We start from the raw sequence: 18,993 nt of genomic DNA, 5'->3' as shown, positions 1-18,993 counted from the left end.
ATGGTAACAGTATATATATTGATTTCTGCCTTAGGTGATTATATTTGACTTTGGAAGTGAGCTGTACGTTTGGCAGGGGAAGGCTGTTAAACCGGACCAGAGAAAGCTTGGTGTCAAGTTGGGGAGGAAGTTGTGGGAGAATGGTTACGATTACAGAGCTGCACTGATTAATCCTCTCTGTCCACTCAGAAGTAAGTCATGTGATTTATTGTCATTTGATATGATATCATGTGATCAATCTATTAGTCATTGCCCTGAATAAAGTCTATATACATAGGAATATTTGTTTATCTGTCACAAGGATTTGAAAGCACTCTGCATTAGAATGAACCAAAATTTAGCAGAATTATTTTGAATGAAGTTTTGTGTTGATCTTTTTATTAGAGTACAGACTTGAGTAAAGGAGACACTGTTTTTGTAAGAAACAAATATATCACATGAGCTGTGTCTTATAGAAATCGACCTTATGCAAATGAATATCAAGACATCTGTTAACTTATTTCGGGTTAAAAAATGTTCTGAAATAAATCAAAGTCATGTACATGTATACATGCACTTGTATAAGGTCAATTTCTATCCGACGCAGCTCATATTTGAAATGTTTCAGAATGATATAAAATTGTGAAATGCCATTTATATTTGATTTCAGCGGAAGAATGTGGTGGTTTAACCATGGAGGGTACAAAGCGACCAGACTGGGCATTATTTGGTAAAGTCAACCAAAATATGGAAACCATCCTGTTTAGAGAGAAGTTTGCTGATTGGCCAGACAATTCAAGGTTAATCAAGGTTAAAGGTCCAGATGATATGTCAGGAAGTAAGGTAAGCCTCTGTACTGTTGACACAAGAAATGAAACTTGATCAAGCTGTTAGTCTTCTTGTTAGAAACGTTCTACATTTTTCATTTCGGGGCCTTTATAACTTGCCATGCAGTATGGCACTTCAATCCTTTTGTGGTAAGAATGAGCAGCTGAGACATTCAATACCTCATCTTTTTCATATATTTTGAATAACAAAAATTTATATCATATCATACAGTTTTTACCAAAACTATACCTATAGCTATCATGAATACGCTATTTAATGGAGAGATAAATATCTGACACATTTTCCTCTGAGGTATTTAATAACAGTAAAAAAAAATCTTCATCAGATTAATTTCAGATACCTTTGATTCAATCAGCAGCCTTTTAATATATTCCATCTTATTTTCTCAACCATTTCATATAACATGAAGCTTGAAATAGTGACCTATGTCAACGGCTCATCCTTACCAATTATAACATAGTAAGTGCCCCCCAACCCTCCACCCCTACCCCATCCCCCATGAGTATTAGTTTTAAGGATTCCTAGTTACAAACTTTTTAAATCATAATTGGAATTAAATTGATAAATCATTCTCCCCTTTGTAGATGGACTTAGCTGACTTGAAGCCATTTGATGCTAACTTAATGTTAAGACTGAACACTAAGCCTGTGACCTTAGTTCTAGAGGGTTCAAATGTTGGCAGAGGAAGAGAATGGTAAATACAATAACAAGTTTAGAAAAATTATGCAGTTCAATTATCTTTAGCCAAAAAGTTAGAGAAATAAAAGTCAGAAATATGCCATTTATGATTGAAGCTGTTTGGATTTTGTCTCTATAAAAATAAGGAGATGTGATATGATTGCCAATGAGACAACTATCTACCAAAGTTTAAATGAAGTAGATGTACCGAAGAAAGCAATTATAGGCAACCGTACGACCTTCAACTGTCTGTATAAAAACAAAAACTACTATCTATAAACAAATTGATTCTTATAATTGTACTACAAAAAAGAGAGGAAAAAATAACAGAAAAGGGCAAATAAAGAATACCAAATAAATAATTGGAGAAAAAAAACAATACTCCCCAAAATTAGTAAAAGGAAATACACAAATAAATGAAAAAGGGGAACATTGTCAGGATTTTATGTACTTACAAAATCAATGTTTTAAAATGATTCCAAAGAGATACAAAACATCATTAAATGAATTGAAGCGGTATTACAGTATTACACAGTAAAATAGAACATACATTTTATGAAATAAAACTATAATACTACAATCAAACCTCTATTAAGGTGAAACTTGTCTTGTTAGATCATCTTCATATTGTTCCACTGTAAGAATACTTTTGCATATTGAACTTCAATTGAAAGATCAACTCTCTTATAAGATAAGTTTTCTCGGGTCCCCCGGGTGACCTTTATATTAAGGTTTCACTGTATATTACTTTGTATTACAGGGATGAGGACATGGATGGATTTATCAGGAAACAGAGTATTGTTACATTAGGGGTCAAAGTTTGGCACGTGTTGGAGTACGACCATTTTGAATTAGAAGAAACAAGTTACGGACAATTCCATGATGGTGATACCTACGTTGTAAGGTGGCAATATATGATTACCAACAAAGGTAGGTAGTATATACAGAATAGTACATGTTAAAAGGGAACACTTGGTAAAAGAACATGTTGGTCGTTGGAAACAGAAATCTTTTATGAACTTATGGAATGTTTTGATGAACTGTTGTGTAGTGATTTAATTACTGGTGATGAGAATACCAGCACCCAAAAAGTACTTTTTTGTAAATTGTATAAATGATTATATCAGTATTGTACATTTGTAAATCAATAGTTATGGACTTTTAGAATATAAAAATAAGGAGATGTGGTATGATTGCCAATGAGAAAACTATCCACTAAAGTTCAAATGAGGTGCATGTAAGCAATTATAGGCAAAGTTATAGCCTTCAACAATGAGAAAACCCATACTGTATAGTCAGCCATAAAAAGCCAGGACATGAAAAATATAAAACAATTCAATTGAGAAAACTAAGGACCTAATTTACAACAAAACAATTGACGAAAAACAATTATGACAGACTTGAACCAATGACAACCACTGAACTACAGGCTTCTGACTTAGAACAGGCACATAAAGAATGTTTTGCAGAAATTAGCATTAAATTGTTTATGTGCAGTTACGTTGAATCCTATTGTCACTTAATAAAGAACTATCAAATTCCATCTTTCTTTTGCATTAAACTTGTATTGGTATAAGAGCTTAATGTTAATGATCATCTTACTCTGGTATAATTCTATTTAACAGAATCTAAGGTTTAATTCTATTTAACAGAATCTAGGGTTTAATTCTATTTAACAGAATCTAAGGTTTAATTCTATTTAACAGAATCTAAGGTTTAATTCTATTTAACAGAATCTAAGGTTTAATTCTATTTAACAGAATCTAAGGTTTAATTCTATTTAACAGAATCTAAGGTTTAATTCTATTTAACAGAATCTAAGGTTTAATTCTATTTAACAGAATCTAAGGTTTAATTCTTTTTAACAGAATCTAAGCTTTAATTCTATTTAACAGAATCTAAGCTTTAATTCTATTTAACAGAATCTAAGCTTTAATTCTATTTAACAGAATCTAAGCTTTAATTCTATTTAACAGAATCTAAGGTTTAATTCTATTTAACAGAATCTAAGGTTTAATTCTATTTAACAGAATCTAAGGTTTAATTCTATTTAACAGAATCTAAGGTTTAATTCTATTTAACAGAATCTAGGGTTTAATTCTATTTAACAGAATCTAAGGTTTAATTCTATTTAACAGAATCTAAGGTTTAATTCTATTTAACAGAATCTAAGGTTTAATTCTATTTAACAGAATCTAAGGTTTAATTCTATTTAACAGAATCTAAGGTTTAACTCTATTTAACAGAATCTAAGGTTTAATTCTATTTAACAGAATCTAAGATTTAATTCTTTTTAACAGAATCTAAGGTTTAATTCTATTTAACAGAATCTAAGGACTTGAAAGGTTCACAGTCCAGAAGATCTCTGGTTGGTAGAGAGAGGTGTGCTTACTTCTTCTGGCAGGGAAAAAATTCTACCATCAATGAAAAGGGGGCGTCGGCTCTTATGACTGTGGAACTTGATGAAGAAAGGGGACCTCAGGTATGTCAAATCTAAAATCCATATACAGGGCAAATCAACTCTCATTCATGTTAAATTTGATGAAGGAATGAGCCTTTGGTATTCAAAAAATCTTGATGTTAAGCAATTAACAATCAACAATCTTAGTTTAAAGATGTAGCATTTTAATGTGTCATTAATTCATAAATGCCCAAAAACTGTGCCTCAACAACAATAATAATTCACTCATGCCCTTTGTGCATTTGGTGATTAATGTGTTGTTCTGTCCCTTATTTAATTTTTTTATATTTAAATTCTTGCAATAGTTATTGTTTGTGTTACAATGACTTTTCATAGAGATGTAAATTAAATAGCTACACATTATTATTGTTGTCAGAGAAACTAATATACAAGATTTATTTTACATGTGAAATATCTGGTTTTTTTTTTACTGGGAATCAAAGTATTACATTGCAACCAATGTAATAAACTATATTGGAAGATACATTTTTATACGCCCGTCAAATTTTTGACTGGACGTATTATGGTATACAAATGTCAGGCGTCCGTCCGTCTGTCTGTCCGTCTGTCTGTCTGTCCGTCTGTCTGTCCGGCGTAAACATGTCGCACCGTAACTTGAGAATGACTTATCCAAATTTCATGAAACTTAACATAGTTGTTTCTTATGATGGTCAAACGATCTGTATACTTTTTGGTGAAAATAAGATTAAAACTTTTTGAGTTACGGGACTTAGAGTACCTAAAACAGGTGTGTGTGTTTTTTTCACATGTCGCGCCGTATCTCAAAAACAATTTATGATTATTGCTTAAAACTTTACACACTTCTTAGTTATATTAATCTTAAGATCTGTATACTTTTTGGTGATGATTCAAAATTTTATTTTAGAGATATTGAGTATTTTGTTAAAAAAGGGGGAGGGGTTTTTCACATGTCGCGCCGTATCTCAAAAACAGTTTATGATTATTGCTTAAAACTTTACACACTTCTTAGTTATATTAACCTTCAGATCTGTATACTTTTTGGTGATGATTCAAAATTTTATTTTTAAGTTATTGAGTATTTTGTAAAAAAAGGGGGAGGGGTTTTTCACATGTCGCGCCGTATCTCAAAAACGATGTATGATTATTGCTTAAAATTTTACACACTTCTTAGTTATATTAATCTAAAGATCTGTATACTTTTTGGTTTTGATTAAAAATTTTATTTTAGAGATATTGAGTTTTTTGTTAAAAAAAAAGGGGGGTTTTCGCATGTCACGCCGTATTGTCAGAAACTATTTATGCTTATTGCATAAAAATTCACACACAAGACGACGGGCGTATCATGCGCTCATGGCGCAGCTGTTTATTAAAATATGTTTGAATTGTTTTGCGTTAGTCATTTTGAGGCTCTTTATGGCTTGTTGTTCTGTTTGAGCCAAGGCTCTGTGTTGAAGGCCGTTCTTTGACATATAATTGTTAACCTTTTATACATTGTGACTTGGATGGAGAGTTGTCTCATTGGCACTCATACCACATCTTCTTATATTATATTATACACATGATTTTACTTTAGTCTTATTATTCTCCAGATTCGGGTTGATGAAGGGAAGGAGATACCATGTTTCCTGAATTTATTTAACGGAGAAACATTAATACATATCGGTAAACGTGAGGAAGAATCCACTAATACTCAAGGACCGTGGAAATGTTACTGTGTTAGAAACGTTTTAGAAGACGAGACATGTTTGATAGAAGTGTCGGCTGATATATCAAGCTTGAGGAGTAGGGCTTCATTTTTATTGTTGAACATTCACACGGGGAAATTGTATGTGTGGCACGGTTGTCAGTCTCCTAAACATACACAGAACCTGGCGGTGACAGCAGCTAACAAACTCAAAAATAGGTTAGTATTTTGGGTATTTTTTTTTCGGGATATTGGAAAATATATATGTAAGTTTAAGCACAGTCACAACAATAGTACTTTTGGGATCCTCTGGTTTTGTCAGATTAATACACACCTTCAAAAACTTGAAGGCTGAAATTTCTCTGGCTGATGTAAAAGTTATAGGAAGAGAAAGTAAAACAGAGTGTTGTCAGATCTTAGAGCTTAGACATAGGATCTGCATTTAAATCAGATCAAGTAAACTAAAGACTGAGCAACATGAAAAAGCTAATAGTTTATAATTTATGAATAAATAAAAATTGTAATTGCAGGTGTGCATTAGAAGTAGGATTGAACAAACAGGCTTCCATAGCTATGACAGAAATAGAGGAAGGAAAAGAATCATTAGATTTCTGGAGAGTTATGAATGTGACACGTAACGATCGATCAACTTACTCATCACTGTTAACAGGTGAGCATTATAACACGTAACGATCGATCATCTTACCCATCGCTGTTACCAGGTGTGCAAATGTCTTATTTTGATAATAATATTGGGAAGTTATAGATATATGGATGCTTCTTTTTTAAACATTGAAATAATAGAACATATCATTTAGTCATCAAATCTTCACAGTCAACAGGTACAAGCATTCCTGCTTCAAATTAGAGTTACTTCCCCTCTACTGCAAATAACTGCTTAATATTTTTTTATTGATTCAAATATATAATATTTTAAAACACCCTCTCCATGCAGAAAGATAAAAGATGGACATTTCAAAAATTGAGGCACTTTCTAGGAAGAAATGCTTTAAACTCCCACATATCATCTTACATGGAAAACAGTAATTTTTTGCATTCACAAAAAAAAACCCAGCTAATATTGTTTGGAATCTGTTATGAATAACTTACAATTATTTCTGGAACTTAAACTATTTTACACAAGTCTTTTGATATTCAATGTCTAGGTCTACATACATCATGCAAATTGCCCAGTTTTTTCAAAAGATGTTGTAAGTTGTGATCAATTTGTTGCCCCGCAAGTATTTAATTGATTTGAAATTCTAATTATTCTGATTTTTATCACCAAGATTTTCTTGTTCTTTCTTTCAGTATCTAAAGATTCTCAGTCAATCAGATTGTTTCACATGACCAGTGTGTCGGGGACATTCGATGTTCAGGAAATTCTTAATCCCACTAGGGTACCAGATCTAGTCAGTCCATTCCCTGTTCTACAATCAGATATATACAGGACTTCTCAGCCAGGTAAGATTAGAGGATTAAAATCACAATATATATGTTGTAGCTAGTGTGGTTAATATCAGTGTGAATGAAATGAGATGTTGGGTAAACATCATTGACACAGCAAGCCAACAACTCAAAACTAATCGAAATAGACATCTAAAGGTTAAATGGACAAGTCCCCATGCCATATGACATGTTAAAAATCTCCTTCAGTTGAGACAAATTTTGAATAAGTTCTGGGTACTACCAAATATATCAAGCCACAATCTATTCAAGATGGATTGGTGTGAATCTTTAATTATTTTGACTGCAATATCTTACTTATAATAAGAGATATCTCTCATAAAGGGCTAAATATCAAGGTCTTATAATCAAATGAAATGACCTATTAAGAGCAATAGCTTGTCTGTATTCAATAAAGTGGACAAATCTGAATTGTAGAAATAATTATTGGATGCGTTGGATTTTGTTCCTGAAGAAATTTTCTGAATATTTTCTTTTTCAGAGTTGTTCATGTTAGACAGTGGAGATGTTGTGTATCTGTGGCATGGGTGGTGGCCGGAAGGAACGTCGGAAGTGGAGAACGTCCAGACAGGGTCAGCTCAGGCCAAGTATAATGTTGATCGGCAATGTGCAATACAGACAGCAATAGAATATTGTAAAGGTAAATATTCAGTCAGAGCATTAAAGAGGATAAATTCCTCAATACTTGGGATAAAGTCTTCATTAGCGTGGATTATTATAGAGGATAAATTCCTAAATACTTGGGAGAGTCTTCATTAGCGTGAATTATTATTGAGGATAAATTCCTCAATACTTGAGATAAAGTCTTCATTAGCATGGATTATTTTAGAGGATAAAGTCCTCAGCACTTGGGAGCATTATAGAAAATAACATCATATAAAGTGTGAAGCATTATATGGGACAAATTCCTCATTTCTGTGGAATATAATTTAATTATCTCATAATTTATTCTCAAGGCGAAGTCTTAAAAATATATTCGTTTTCCACAATACATTACAAATTAACACATCATTTACATGCAAATTTGATTTTTAATGGATTACAGAAAAAAATGTTAAAGGCACATGTATCCTCCTAATTATGTAAAATTGTATGTGTGTGTTGCAACTTCAAAATAAGTAAATGAATATAAACAAGACAAAGTAGAGTTATGGATAATATCAAGAAGTACAGAATTGTGTATATGAAAGAAAAATGTGTTTGAATGACTTTTTGTTATCATTTCAGTTAAATCACCAGATAATCCCTTAAAATCGTATGCTGTGTTTGCTGGACTGGAACCATTAGAGTTTACTAATCTGTTTCCTTACTGGGAGGTGAACAGAACAGCCAGGGAACTCAACCTCAAGGTCAGTTAACAAATGATGTGTCAAACACACTTTATCAGGGGTGAAAGGGTTTGGGGTTATAGTCATTTCTATACTTTCGTACAGTTTCTCATGACAGGTTCGAATTTATAAGTTGGAGAAATTTGAAATACACGTACCTTTGGGGAGTAACTAGTAAGCTCTATATCTCTATTAATCTTAGAAGTTAGTGGCAAGCTCTATCTGACTTTGAATGTTACAACAAACTTGCTGGATTTTAATCGAACTTATACAAGTTGATGATAGTATGAAATGGATGAAGCCTATATATAATTTTGACGTAAGCAGGTCAGAGATCAAGGTCATACATGTGGTTGCTAAAAATACTAAGAGCAGCTGTTTAAACAAAAATCTTCACACTCTTACCACTATGGGAACAGATTTAAAAACTTTTTTAAAGTATGCTTACAGTTAATTCAGTTTGACCCCTGTCAGTAAATTAATCAACCTTTAACAGGAGCACTTATTTTTATTTCTGTTTTACAGGATGGTAAAAAGGACAATGAGTTAACTCCTTTAGAAGAAATATTAGAAAAGATGATGCAAACTCTTTATACTTTTGAAGAGCTACAAGAACGCCCTCTACCAGAAGGAGTTGATGCTTTACGTCTTGAATCCTATCTTGGAGATGATGAATTTGAGGTAAAATATCCATACTGAAGAAAATATGGAAAATATCAGATTTTGTAATGTTGAAGGTGTTGGCTTGCTGTTCATTCTCATCTCCTTTTTATTATAGAAGAGTCTATATGTTTGTCTGGCAGGGTTCATATAACCTTGACCTCATTTTCAATGTTTAGTTTTTGTGGTTTTGACTGTTCATCAGACAATAGTTTGATGATACTTTACAACATGAATTCAATCATGATAAGTCACGCAGACATTTCAGAATGTGCACTCTTGTTAATAAATTTAACCATAACTTAACATTTATTGCTATCCAGTTGTGAACACTTATAACCTTTGGATACTTATATCTTATCCTTTGATCTCTGGTGGATGGTCTTGTTGGCAATCATACCACATCATCTTACTTTAATCTTGTTGACATTTCAAATTTAATCAAATGTCATGTCAGATGACAAGCTGACAAAAATAACTTTTGAAGAAATTGTTAATAATTCAGGTTTTGTTTTGTAGGAGTTTCTACAGATGACAAAAGAAGAATTTTATGCACTGCCTGCATGGAAACAACATGCATTAAAAAAGGATGTTGGACTCTTTTAATGAGACTAGGACATACAAGTAAAAAGTGGTAGATGCTACCCATGTCTTTCTCCAGTAATTGTGATAGTAGCTTTGTCCAGTTTTGTTTGAGAAGATGACAACCATACAACAACTTCGTTACTCAGGAAGTGTAAAGGGCATTTAGAACAAATCAGGTTGAAAAAGAATGTAACTGGTCTAAGTCACTAAAAAGTTTGTAACAGACACTAGATTCATCAATGTTTTTTAAGCATTTATGCGAAACAGAATTGAAAACATCTGTGTTACTCAGAAGTTTCAAATATATTTTTGAAAATGGTTGACAAAATTAAAACATACCAGTGATTCTTAAAAATAAAGGTCATCACTTTACATATCTACATTCTTAAGAATGATCCAAGGGCATAGAGAATAATTAGTTAAACACGGTTTTGCCTTCTTAAGAATGATACAAATACAAAGAGAATAAAAAACATCGTAATGATGTTCCCATGATGGTACAACTTATACACATGTTGAATTTATTGATGATAAAAAAGACTTTTACACAATGACCCAGAATGCATCATTTTGTAGTCTTGATTCCTGTTGGATGTTTAAGACAATGACCCAGAATGCATCATTTTGTGGTCTTTATTCCCATTGACGGTTTTAGATGATAGTGACTAAAAACAGTGAGGTGAACCTTTTTGTGTGCAATATTAGATTAAGATCAAGAAAATCCTTCACATTCATCAAGTATTTATCATAAACAAGCATTGAGATAGCCTAAAGTACTCTGCATTTATATCAATGTCATACAACTTGTTACTGAGGCATTTACATTGAGTCATGTGACTAATTTACATTGACAATAAAGTCATGTGACTAATTTTCATTGACAGTTAAGTCATGTGACTAATTTATATTGACAATTAAGTCATGTGACTCATTTACATTGACTGTTATGTCATGTGACTAATTTACATTGACAGTTAAGTCATGTGACTAATCTGTTTAATTACAAACAGAAGATTATGTACTTCCAGTGTTTGATCAAAATCAGACAGAGTTTCCCTGTCATGTGATACAGAAGAAACGTCCCATTGCTTTTCCCGTAGTCATGTGATACTTTTCCGATGCTCAAATCATCATGTAGTAATATATAGTCTTCCAAACAAAGCATTTTCATTTTTTGGAAACTCATTCATTTCTAAACCATGTAACTGACACAAACCAAAATACAGTTAGACTTGTAGAATTTGTTGATAATTTTGTAATTTATTTTTAAAAACAAAATGCTTTCACTGGGGTTTAGGCAGTTATTTGGAAAATAAACATAAAATACATGTTAAATTTTGTTGACAGATTTATTCTTTATAAAAAAAACAGGACAGCAAAAGTGATAGTAACTTTTACCTGTAATTATTAATAAAACTACTGTAAAATTATTGATTTTTTTACATTTGTCTTATTTTAGCTATTTTGTTTGTACAAGAATGTCAGAAATAGAACCATTGGGAAAAATACATTTTCGTATAAGGATTTTCATAGTATTGTGAAACCATGCTTATAAATACAATGTAAATGTAAATAATGAAACAGCTATAAATAGATTCCATAAAGAAAGTTAAGTTCCCGTATTCTTCATTGATAAATTAATGGTGCTTCTCTCCCCTTAATGATGCTGTTTGTTGCAATATTTGTGTGTACTATTGTTTGTTATATTGTTCTGCTTGTTTGTTGATGTTAGTATTTCTATGATGTATATCTTTGAGCTTAGTTCTTGAGATAGAAAGATAGAGAGAGAGAGTTAAAGTGTCTATACATATAGCTGTACCTTATTTAAGTTCTGCTACAGAGAGAGACAGTTATGTCTATATGTCTATAGAATGTATAACTGAGAGGTGATAGTATAAAGATTTTTTGTTTATTTTGCTGCTGTCTTAACACAGTTACAATATCCAAATATCACTAGGAAACAATACATACTTATAAAAAGATATATATCAAGATATGTAATTATTTCTACAATATGAAATTGACTTGATAACTGGAGAAAAGATGCTTTAAGTGAGGATTTTTCTGCAGGCTGTCATGACTCAAAACAGTTTGCATGGGTACACGCTTTTTTGTGCAAGCTGCTGTTTTTCTTTTTTTCTTTCATGCTATCTATACAGCAATACTTTCAGTGTCGGGAATGTATAAAAATTATATGTTTGTGAGAAAACAGTGGCATTTATATATAGTTCTATTATCATATTAATTTATATGGTAGATTTTGAAATATATTTCTAAATTTCATATCGGAAAAGATTTTAAGTTTATATTTTAGTGTCTGTATATTTGTGCATTCAAGATGTAAATTTGTATCTAATAGAGTTATTCCCACTTACACAAAGGCAAAGTTATCCCCCTTGAGAAGAATGCTTTTTTGCAAGTACTTCAAAGCATTTGAATGGCGTTTATATGGTTTTTATTATGTCAGGGAAAAAACTCTGCCTTTTGTGTCAGGGGAAATAACTCTGCCTTTTGTGTCAGGGGAAATAACTCCACCTTATATTTATGGTATTTTTGTATCAAAGATGTATATCTTAGTGATGTAAACATATTGTCCAGATTTTTACTGCTGAAGAATTTATTTTCTATTGATGTGCTTTCCAGGAAATGAAGAAGAAATAATTATATTTTAAAGCATTTGAAACGAGCTATATTATTGTCAAAACTATACATTTTTTTAAGTTTATTCAAAATCTTGGAAGATTCTTGATGTTAATTGGTTTCAGGAAAAACAAGACTGGCCTTTAAATATTTGTTGAATTGATATTGTATAAAATTGGCAATTTACTAAGATATAAGTGTCATTTCACCAAACATTTGCTGAATTTTTATAATGGCCTTAACTTTGTAAGCTTATGGATATTTATTTTATTTTCCAATTTTATGTTTTTGGAATGTTTAGTTCATCATTTTCATGATATCAATCTGCATCTTTTGAATGCTTTAAATTATATATATTTAATACGATAAACAAAGCTTTAATATGATCTCAGGGGGGATAACTCTGCCTGTTGTGTCAGGTCAGGAATAACTCTGCCTGTTTAGTCTGTGATGTCAGGACAGAAATCTCATTTTTGTCACTATGATAAATTATATATTTTTTTGTAATATTACTAGTTCTGTATATTTTGAATCTTTATGACTGCTGGTGGTCCTTTGTTGTTTATGCTTTTGTTGTCTCTACTTTTGGTAATTTGCTGAATTATTGGTAACTCACAATCTACATAAAACTTGGATGAAAGATACTTTCAAAAAAATCTTTCATAATCTTAAAACTCCATATGACTTTTTAAGTTGACATTTATTTGTTAGATATATATATACTGTAGTCATTGTATCCCTATAAATATGCAAATTACCATGGAGACATGTGACCTGTGATGAACTTTGTATTGTAACATGTTTATCATGTGATCATTTTATGTTATGCCAATATGCAACAAAAAAGTGCTTGCAAATGAACTCATAATTAAAGAAATTAAATATATTATATGACTTTTTTAGTTCATCTCTCAGGGGAAATATCTCTGCCTGTTAGGTGAGGGGAAATGACTCTGCCTGTTAGATGAGGAGAAATAACTCTACCTGTTAGGTGAGGGGAAATAACTCTACCTGTTAGGTGAGGGGAAATAACTCTACCTTTGTAGAAATGTTTAAGGATTACTCTTGTCTAGAGTTTTGAGCTCACCTGGCCCAAAGGACTTTGTATTTTTTTTTCAAAATCTGCTCTTCTAAATCTGCTCAATGGATTCAAACCAAAGTTTGTGTTCTTCATTTGTTGGATGTCTTTTGTCCAGCTAGGTTGATCAACCAACAATGCTACTATATCTACAACATAGGGGTCAGACTACAACAAAGGACTACAGGTTTGGCTATTATCTCTAAACTATAGCCAGCACAACAAGTTCTATCTACTCTAAAAGTTTTTGCAAAATCTTTCCACCTGTTTTGAAGTTGTCGCCCCTGAAATGTTGATTTAAAACATTTTGGGGACATTTTCTTGCCATTGTTTCAAAAGCTACGTAGAAAGAGTATATGCAAAAATGGTCAGCATGACAAGATGTATCTACCCTCAAAATTGGAAAAAAATCTGTTTTGGAGTTGTTGCCCCTGAAATATCCATTTTTGTTGAGCCTGCGATTTCTGTCTCAGAAAGCGAGACATAGGGATAGTGATCAGTGGCGGCGACATTAATTAATTACTTTAAATCTTCATATTTCAGAAGGTAAAAGACCTGGATGTTTCATACTTTGTATATAGATGCCTTTATATATAATGTTTCCGTCTGTTTTATGTCCATTGACCTTGACCTCATTTTCATGGTTCAGTGACTACTTAAAAAAAAAAGTTGAGATTTTCTGTAATGTTAATTTCTTTATTAATATGAGTAATAGGATAACTTGACCTCATTTCATGGATCAGTGAACAAGGTTAAGTGTTCGTAGTCAAGTCCATATCTCAGATACTATAAGCAATAGGTCTACAATATTTGGTGTATGGAATGATTGTAAGGTGTACATGTCCAACTGGCAGGTGTCATCTGACCTTGACCTCATTTTCATGGTTCAGTGGTAAAAGTTAAGTTTTTGTGTTTTGGTCTTTTTTTCTAATACTGTATGCATTAGGTCAACTATATTTGGTGTATGGAATGGTTGTAAGGTATACATGTCCATCTGGTAGTTGTCATCTGACCTTGACCTCATTTTCATGGTTCAGTGGTTAAAGTTAAGTTTTTGTGTTTTGGTCTTTTTTTCTAATACTATATGCAATAGGTCAACTATATTTGGTGTATGGATATATTTTACGATGTGCATGTCAGTCTGGTAGGTTTTATTCGACTTTGACGTCATTTTCACAGTTCATTGTTCAATGTTTAGTTTTTGTGTTTTGGTCAGTTTTTAGGTAAACAATATTTGGTGTATGGAATGATTGTAAAGTATATATATGTCTGTCTGGCAGGTATCATCTGATTTGACTTCATTTTCATGGTTCATTGGTCAATGTTAAGTTTTCCTGGTTAAGTTTGTTTGTTAGATACTATATGCAATAGGTCAACTATATTTGATGCATGGAATTAATGTATGGTGTCTATATCTGTCTGACAGGGTTCATCTTACCTTTACCTCATTTTCATGGTTTATTGGTTGATATAAAGTTTTCATAATTTGGTTTGTTTCTTGTATACTATAAGAAAAAGGTCAACTATATTTGGTGTATGGAATGATTGTAAGGTGAACATGTACTTCTGGCTTTTTTTGTATCTGACCTTGACCTTATTTTCTTGCATCATGTTAAGTTTATGTGATACTTGTAGTAAAACTTTATACTTAGCACTAGCAACATAAAATCAATGGTCAGTAAAGCAGGCGAGACATTTTAGCATGTGCACTCTTGTTTGCAGTTTTTTGCTGTTATCATGGAAAATGTAGGAGCTAGGTTTATAGAGTCAATTGCAAAAAAAATAATCAGCACGACAAGTTCTATTAACCCTAAAAGTTTCTGAAAAATCTGCCAAACTATTTTTTGAGTAATTACCCTTGAAATATACATTTTTCACATTAATTTTTCTGTTATTTTTTTAAAACTATTTGAGCTATGTTAAAAGTATAAACTGAAAAAATGATCAGCATGACAAGATCTATCTACTCTGAAAATTTGAGAACCTGTTTTGGAGTTATTGCCTCTGAAATGTTGATTTTTAATATGTTTGCTGTCATCTAAAAAATCTTAATGAGGGAAGTTAACAATGTAAATTGCAAAAATTATCAGCAAACAAAGAGTTACTACGGTGTGTGCATATAAAAGTCCCAATTAGCAAGCTGGCCATGTTTTGACCAGGTGAGGAATCTAGGCACAGGTGTGATTCTTTCAGAATAATTCCTTAGACCCATGGTCTTGTTTTTTTTTCTTGCCTGTGACTTTCCTTACAGTATGTGAGGCATACACTATTTGTAAAAAGCTTTATATTTCAGAAAGTGGAACATACTATATATGCAGATACCTTATGTTACGAAGTTTCCGTCATATGTCAATTGTCCTTGACCTCATTTTCATGGTTCAGCAACTGCTTGAAAAGATTTTTTTTTTTTGCCATGTGAATTTCTCCCTTATTATGAGTAATAGGATAGCTATATTTTGTATATGGGTTCCTTGCAATGTCTACATGTTAGTCAGACAGGGATCAACTGACCTCAACCTCATTTCCTTTATCAGTGATCAAGGTTAAATTACATGATTAGGTCCATTCCTCAGATACTATAAGCTAAAGCAGTAGGTGAACTATATTTGGTGTATATAATGATTGTAAGGTGTACATGTCGGTCTAGCCGTTATCATCTGACCATAACCACATTTTCATGGTTCTTTTGTCAATGTTTAGTTTTTGTGTTTTGATTCTTTTTTAGCTCACCTGGCCAATATGCCAAGTGAGATTTTATTCATCACTTTGCGTCCGTCGTCTGTCATCGTCTGTTTACTTTTACAAAAATATTCTCCTCTGAAACTACTGAGCCAAATTTAACTAAACTTGGCCACAATCATCATTGGAGTATCTAGTTTACAAAACGTGTCCGATGACCCCGCCTGCATACCAAGGTGGCTGTCATGGCTAAAAATAGATTGAACATAGGTGTAAAATGCAAGTTTTGCCTATTATTTTGAAAACCCCTATAAATAGAGAAATTCTGACAGGAGCAAACATGTTCAGAATGTTGAGCTATAGGCCTACCAATAGTCTATAAACATGAAAATGTCAGACAACTTCTTATAGGAATAATTGCCCTTAAATGACAAATTTACCATTTTTAGAATTTTTTCCTATTATCTCGAAAATTATAATAGATAGACAGAGAATTTAAAAGACAATTATGATCAGCAAGACAAGATCTACAAATAATTCAACATGACCAAAATCGGCATACGACTCCTTATTAGAGTTATTGCCCTTTAATGATGATTTTTACCATTTTTTGCATTTTTGCCTATTATCTTTAAAACTATAATATATAGATAGAAACAGTACAAGGTAAAAATGGTCAACAAGACAAGATCTACAAATAAGTCAACATGACCAAAATCGTTAGTCGACTCCTTATTGAAGTTATTGCCCTTTGATGAGGATTTTTCCCATTATTGCCTATTATCTTGAAAACTGTAACAGATAGATAGAAACTTTGACCTCATTTTCATGGATTACTTGTCTACGTTTGATAGGGGTCACCAGACATTGACCTCATGTTCATGATTTACTTGTCTACGTTTGATAGGGTTCACTTGATATTGACCTCATGTTCATGATTTACTTGTCTACGTTTGATAGGGTTCGCCTGACATTGACCTCATTTTCATGGTTTACTTGTCTACGTTTTGATAGGGTCCACCTGACATTGACTTCATCTTCATGATTTACTTGTCTACGTTTGATAGGGTTCGCCTGACATTGACCTCATTTTCTTTTTTAACTTGTCTACGTTTGAAAGGGTTCACCAGATATTGACATCATGTTCATGATTTACTTGTCTACGTTTGATAGGGTTCGCCTGACATTGACCTCATTTTCTTTTTTAACTTGTCTACGTTTGATAGGGTTCACCAGACATTGACCTCATTTTTATGGTCTATTTGTCTACGTTTGATAGGGGTCACCAGACATTGACCTCATGTTCATGATTTACTTGTCTACGTTTGATAGGGTTCACTTGATATTGACCTCATGTTCATGATTTACTTGTCTACGTTTGATAGGGTTCGCCTGACATTGACCTCATTTTCATGGTTTACTTGTCTACGTTTGATAGGGTTCGCCTGACATTGACCTCATTTTCATGGTTTACTTGTCTACGTTTTGATAGGGTCCGCCTGACATTGACCTCATTTTCTGTTTTAACTTGTCTACATTTGATAGTGTTCACCTGATATTGACCTCATGTTCATGGTTTACTTGTCTACGTTTTGATAGGGTCCACCTGACATTCACTTCATGTTCATGATTTACTTGTCTACGTTTGATAGGGTTCGCCTGACATTGACCTCATTTTCTTTTTTAACTTGTCTACGTTTGATAGGGTTCGCCTGACATTGACCTCATGTTCACGATTTACTTGTCTGCGTTGGATAGGGCTCACCAGACATTGACCTCATTTTCATGGTTTACATTTCTACGTTTGATAGGGCTCACCAGACATTGACCTCATGTTCATGGTTTACTTGTCTACGTTTGATAGGGTTCACCTGACATTGACCTCATGTTCATGGTTTTCTTGTCTACGTTTGATGGGGTCCACCTGACATTGACCTCATTTTCATGATTTACTTGTCTACGTTTGATAGGGTCCACCTGACATTGACCTCATTTTAATGGTTTTCTTGTCGGGTTCGCCGTCATTGGCCTCATTTTCATGATTTATTTATCTGCATTTTATAGGGTTCGCCTGACATTGACCTCATTTTCATGGTTTTCTTGTCGGGTTCGCCTGACATTGACCTCATTTTCGTGGTTTTCTTGTCGGGTTCGCCTGTCATTGACCTCATGATCATGATTTACTTGTCTACGTCTGATAGGGTTCGCCTGACATTGACCTCAGGTTCATGGTTTACTTGTCTACGTTTGATAGGGTTCGCCTGACATTGACCTCATATTCATGGATTACTTGTCTACGTTTGATAGAGATCGCCTGACATTGACCTCATGTTCATGGTTTACTTGTCTTCGTTTGATAGGGTTCGCCTGAAATTGATCTCATGTTCATGATTTACTCGTCTACGTTTGATAGAGTTCGCCTGACATGGACATAATGTTCATGGTTTACTTGTCTACATATCACACCTATTCTATTCTGACATCCAAATGAAAGGAGATAATAAGTCAACAAGACAGCTCCGACCATAAATCAAGTTCATTGCCGTTTGTATACTCTAACGAGGAAAACTGTCACTGGCGTAGGAGCTAGGGACAGGGGGTGCAATCAATTGCTGCCCTCTTTTGAGCCGAACTAAATGTTTTGCCCCCCCCCCCTTTTCCACAAACATACCAACACCACCATTTGGCAAAAAAAATATGAAAAAGGACACCGTCTAACGTCTTAACTATGAGATTATATGTAAGTACATAAAGGTTCTGTGTAAAGAAGAGTTCAAACTACAATAAGCTGTGTCAATGTCTCTCATTTTCCCCTCAAAATGTTTTCTCTCATATTCCACTCAAAATGTTTTCTCTCATATTCCTCTAATATGTTTTCTCTCATATTCCACTCAAAATGTGTGCTCTCATATTCCTTTAATAT

At 32.9% G+C, this 18,993-nt stretch overlaps 1 protein-coding gene across 1 annotated transcript in view; it reads left to right on the top strand.

Moving 5' to 3' along the window:
- LOC127718635 (uncharacterized) overlaps positions 1 to 13,199 on the top strand; it is a 147,539-nt gene extending 134,340 nt beyond the window's left edge. Inside the window, exons 23-34 of the mRNA XM_052224686.1 lie at positions 35 to 191; positions 650 to 822; positions 1,413 to 1,522; positions 2,267 to 2,436; positions 3,834 to 3,988; positions 5,539 to 5,852; positions 6,164 to 6,303; positions 6,945 to 7,097; positions 7,582 to 7,740; positions 8,328 to 8,449; positions 8,954 to 9,109; positions 9,608 to 13,199. Of these exons, the coding sequence (XP_052080646.1) occupies positions 35 to 191; positions 650 to 822; positions 1,413 to 1,522; positions 2,267 to 2,436; positions 3,834 to 3,988; positions 5,539 to 5,852; positions 6,164 to 6,303; positions 6,945 to 7,097; positions 7,582 to 7,740; positions 8,328 to 8,449; positions 8,954 to 9,109; positions 9,608 to 9,694 (1,896 nt within the window). The 3' untranslated portion in view covers positions 9,695 to 13,199. The remainder of the gene's footprint in view (positions 1 to 34; positions 192 to 649; positions 823 to 1,412; positions 1,523 to 2,266; positions 2,437 to 3,833; positions 3,989 to 5,538; positions 5,853 to 6,163; positions 6,304 to 6,944; positions 7,098 to 7,581; positions 7,741 to 8,327; positions 8,450 to 8,953; positions 9,110 to 9,607) is intronic.
- The last annotated feature ends 5,794 nt before the right edge of the window (positions 13,200 to 18,993 follow it).

Source organism: Mytilus californianus, unplaced genomic scaffold (genome assembly GCF_021869535.1).
Source record: "Mytilus californianus isolate M0D057914Y unplaced genomic scaffold, xbMytCali1.0.p SCAF_10, whole genome shotgun sequence".
NCBI classification, from domain to species: Eukaryota; Metazoa; Mollusca; class Bivalvia; order Mytilida; family Mytilidae; genus Mytilus; species Mytilus californianus.
Note: the sequence above shows the minus strand (reverse complement) of the source record. Positions and strands in the feature narration are given on the sequence as shown.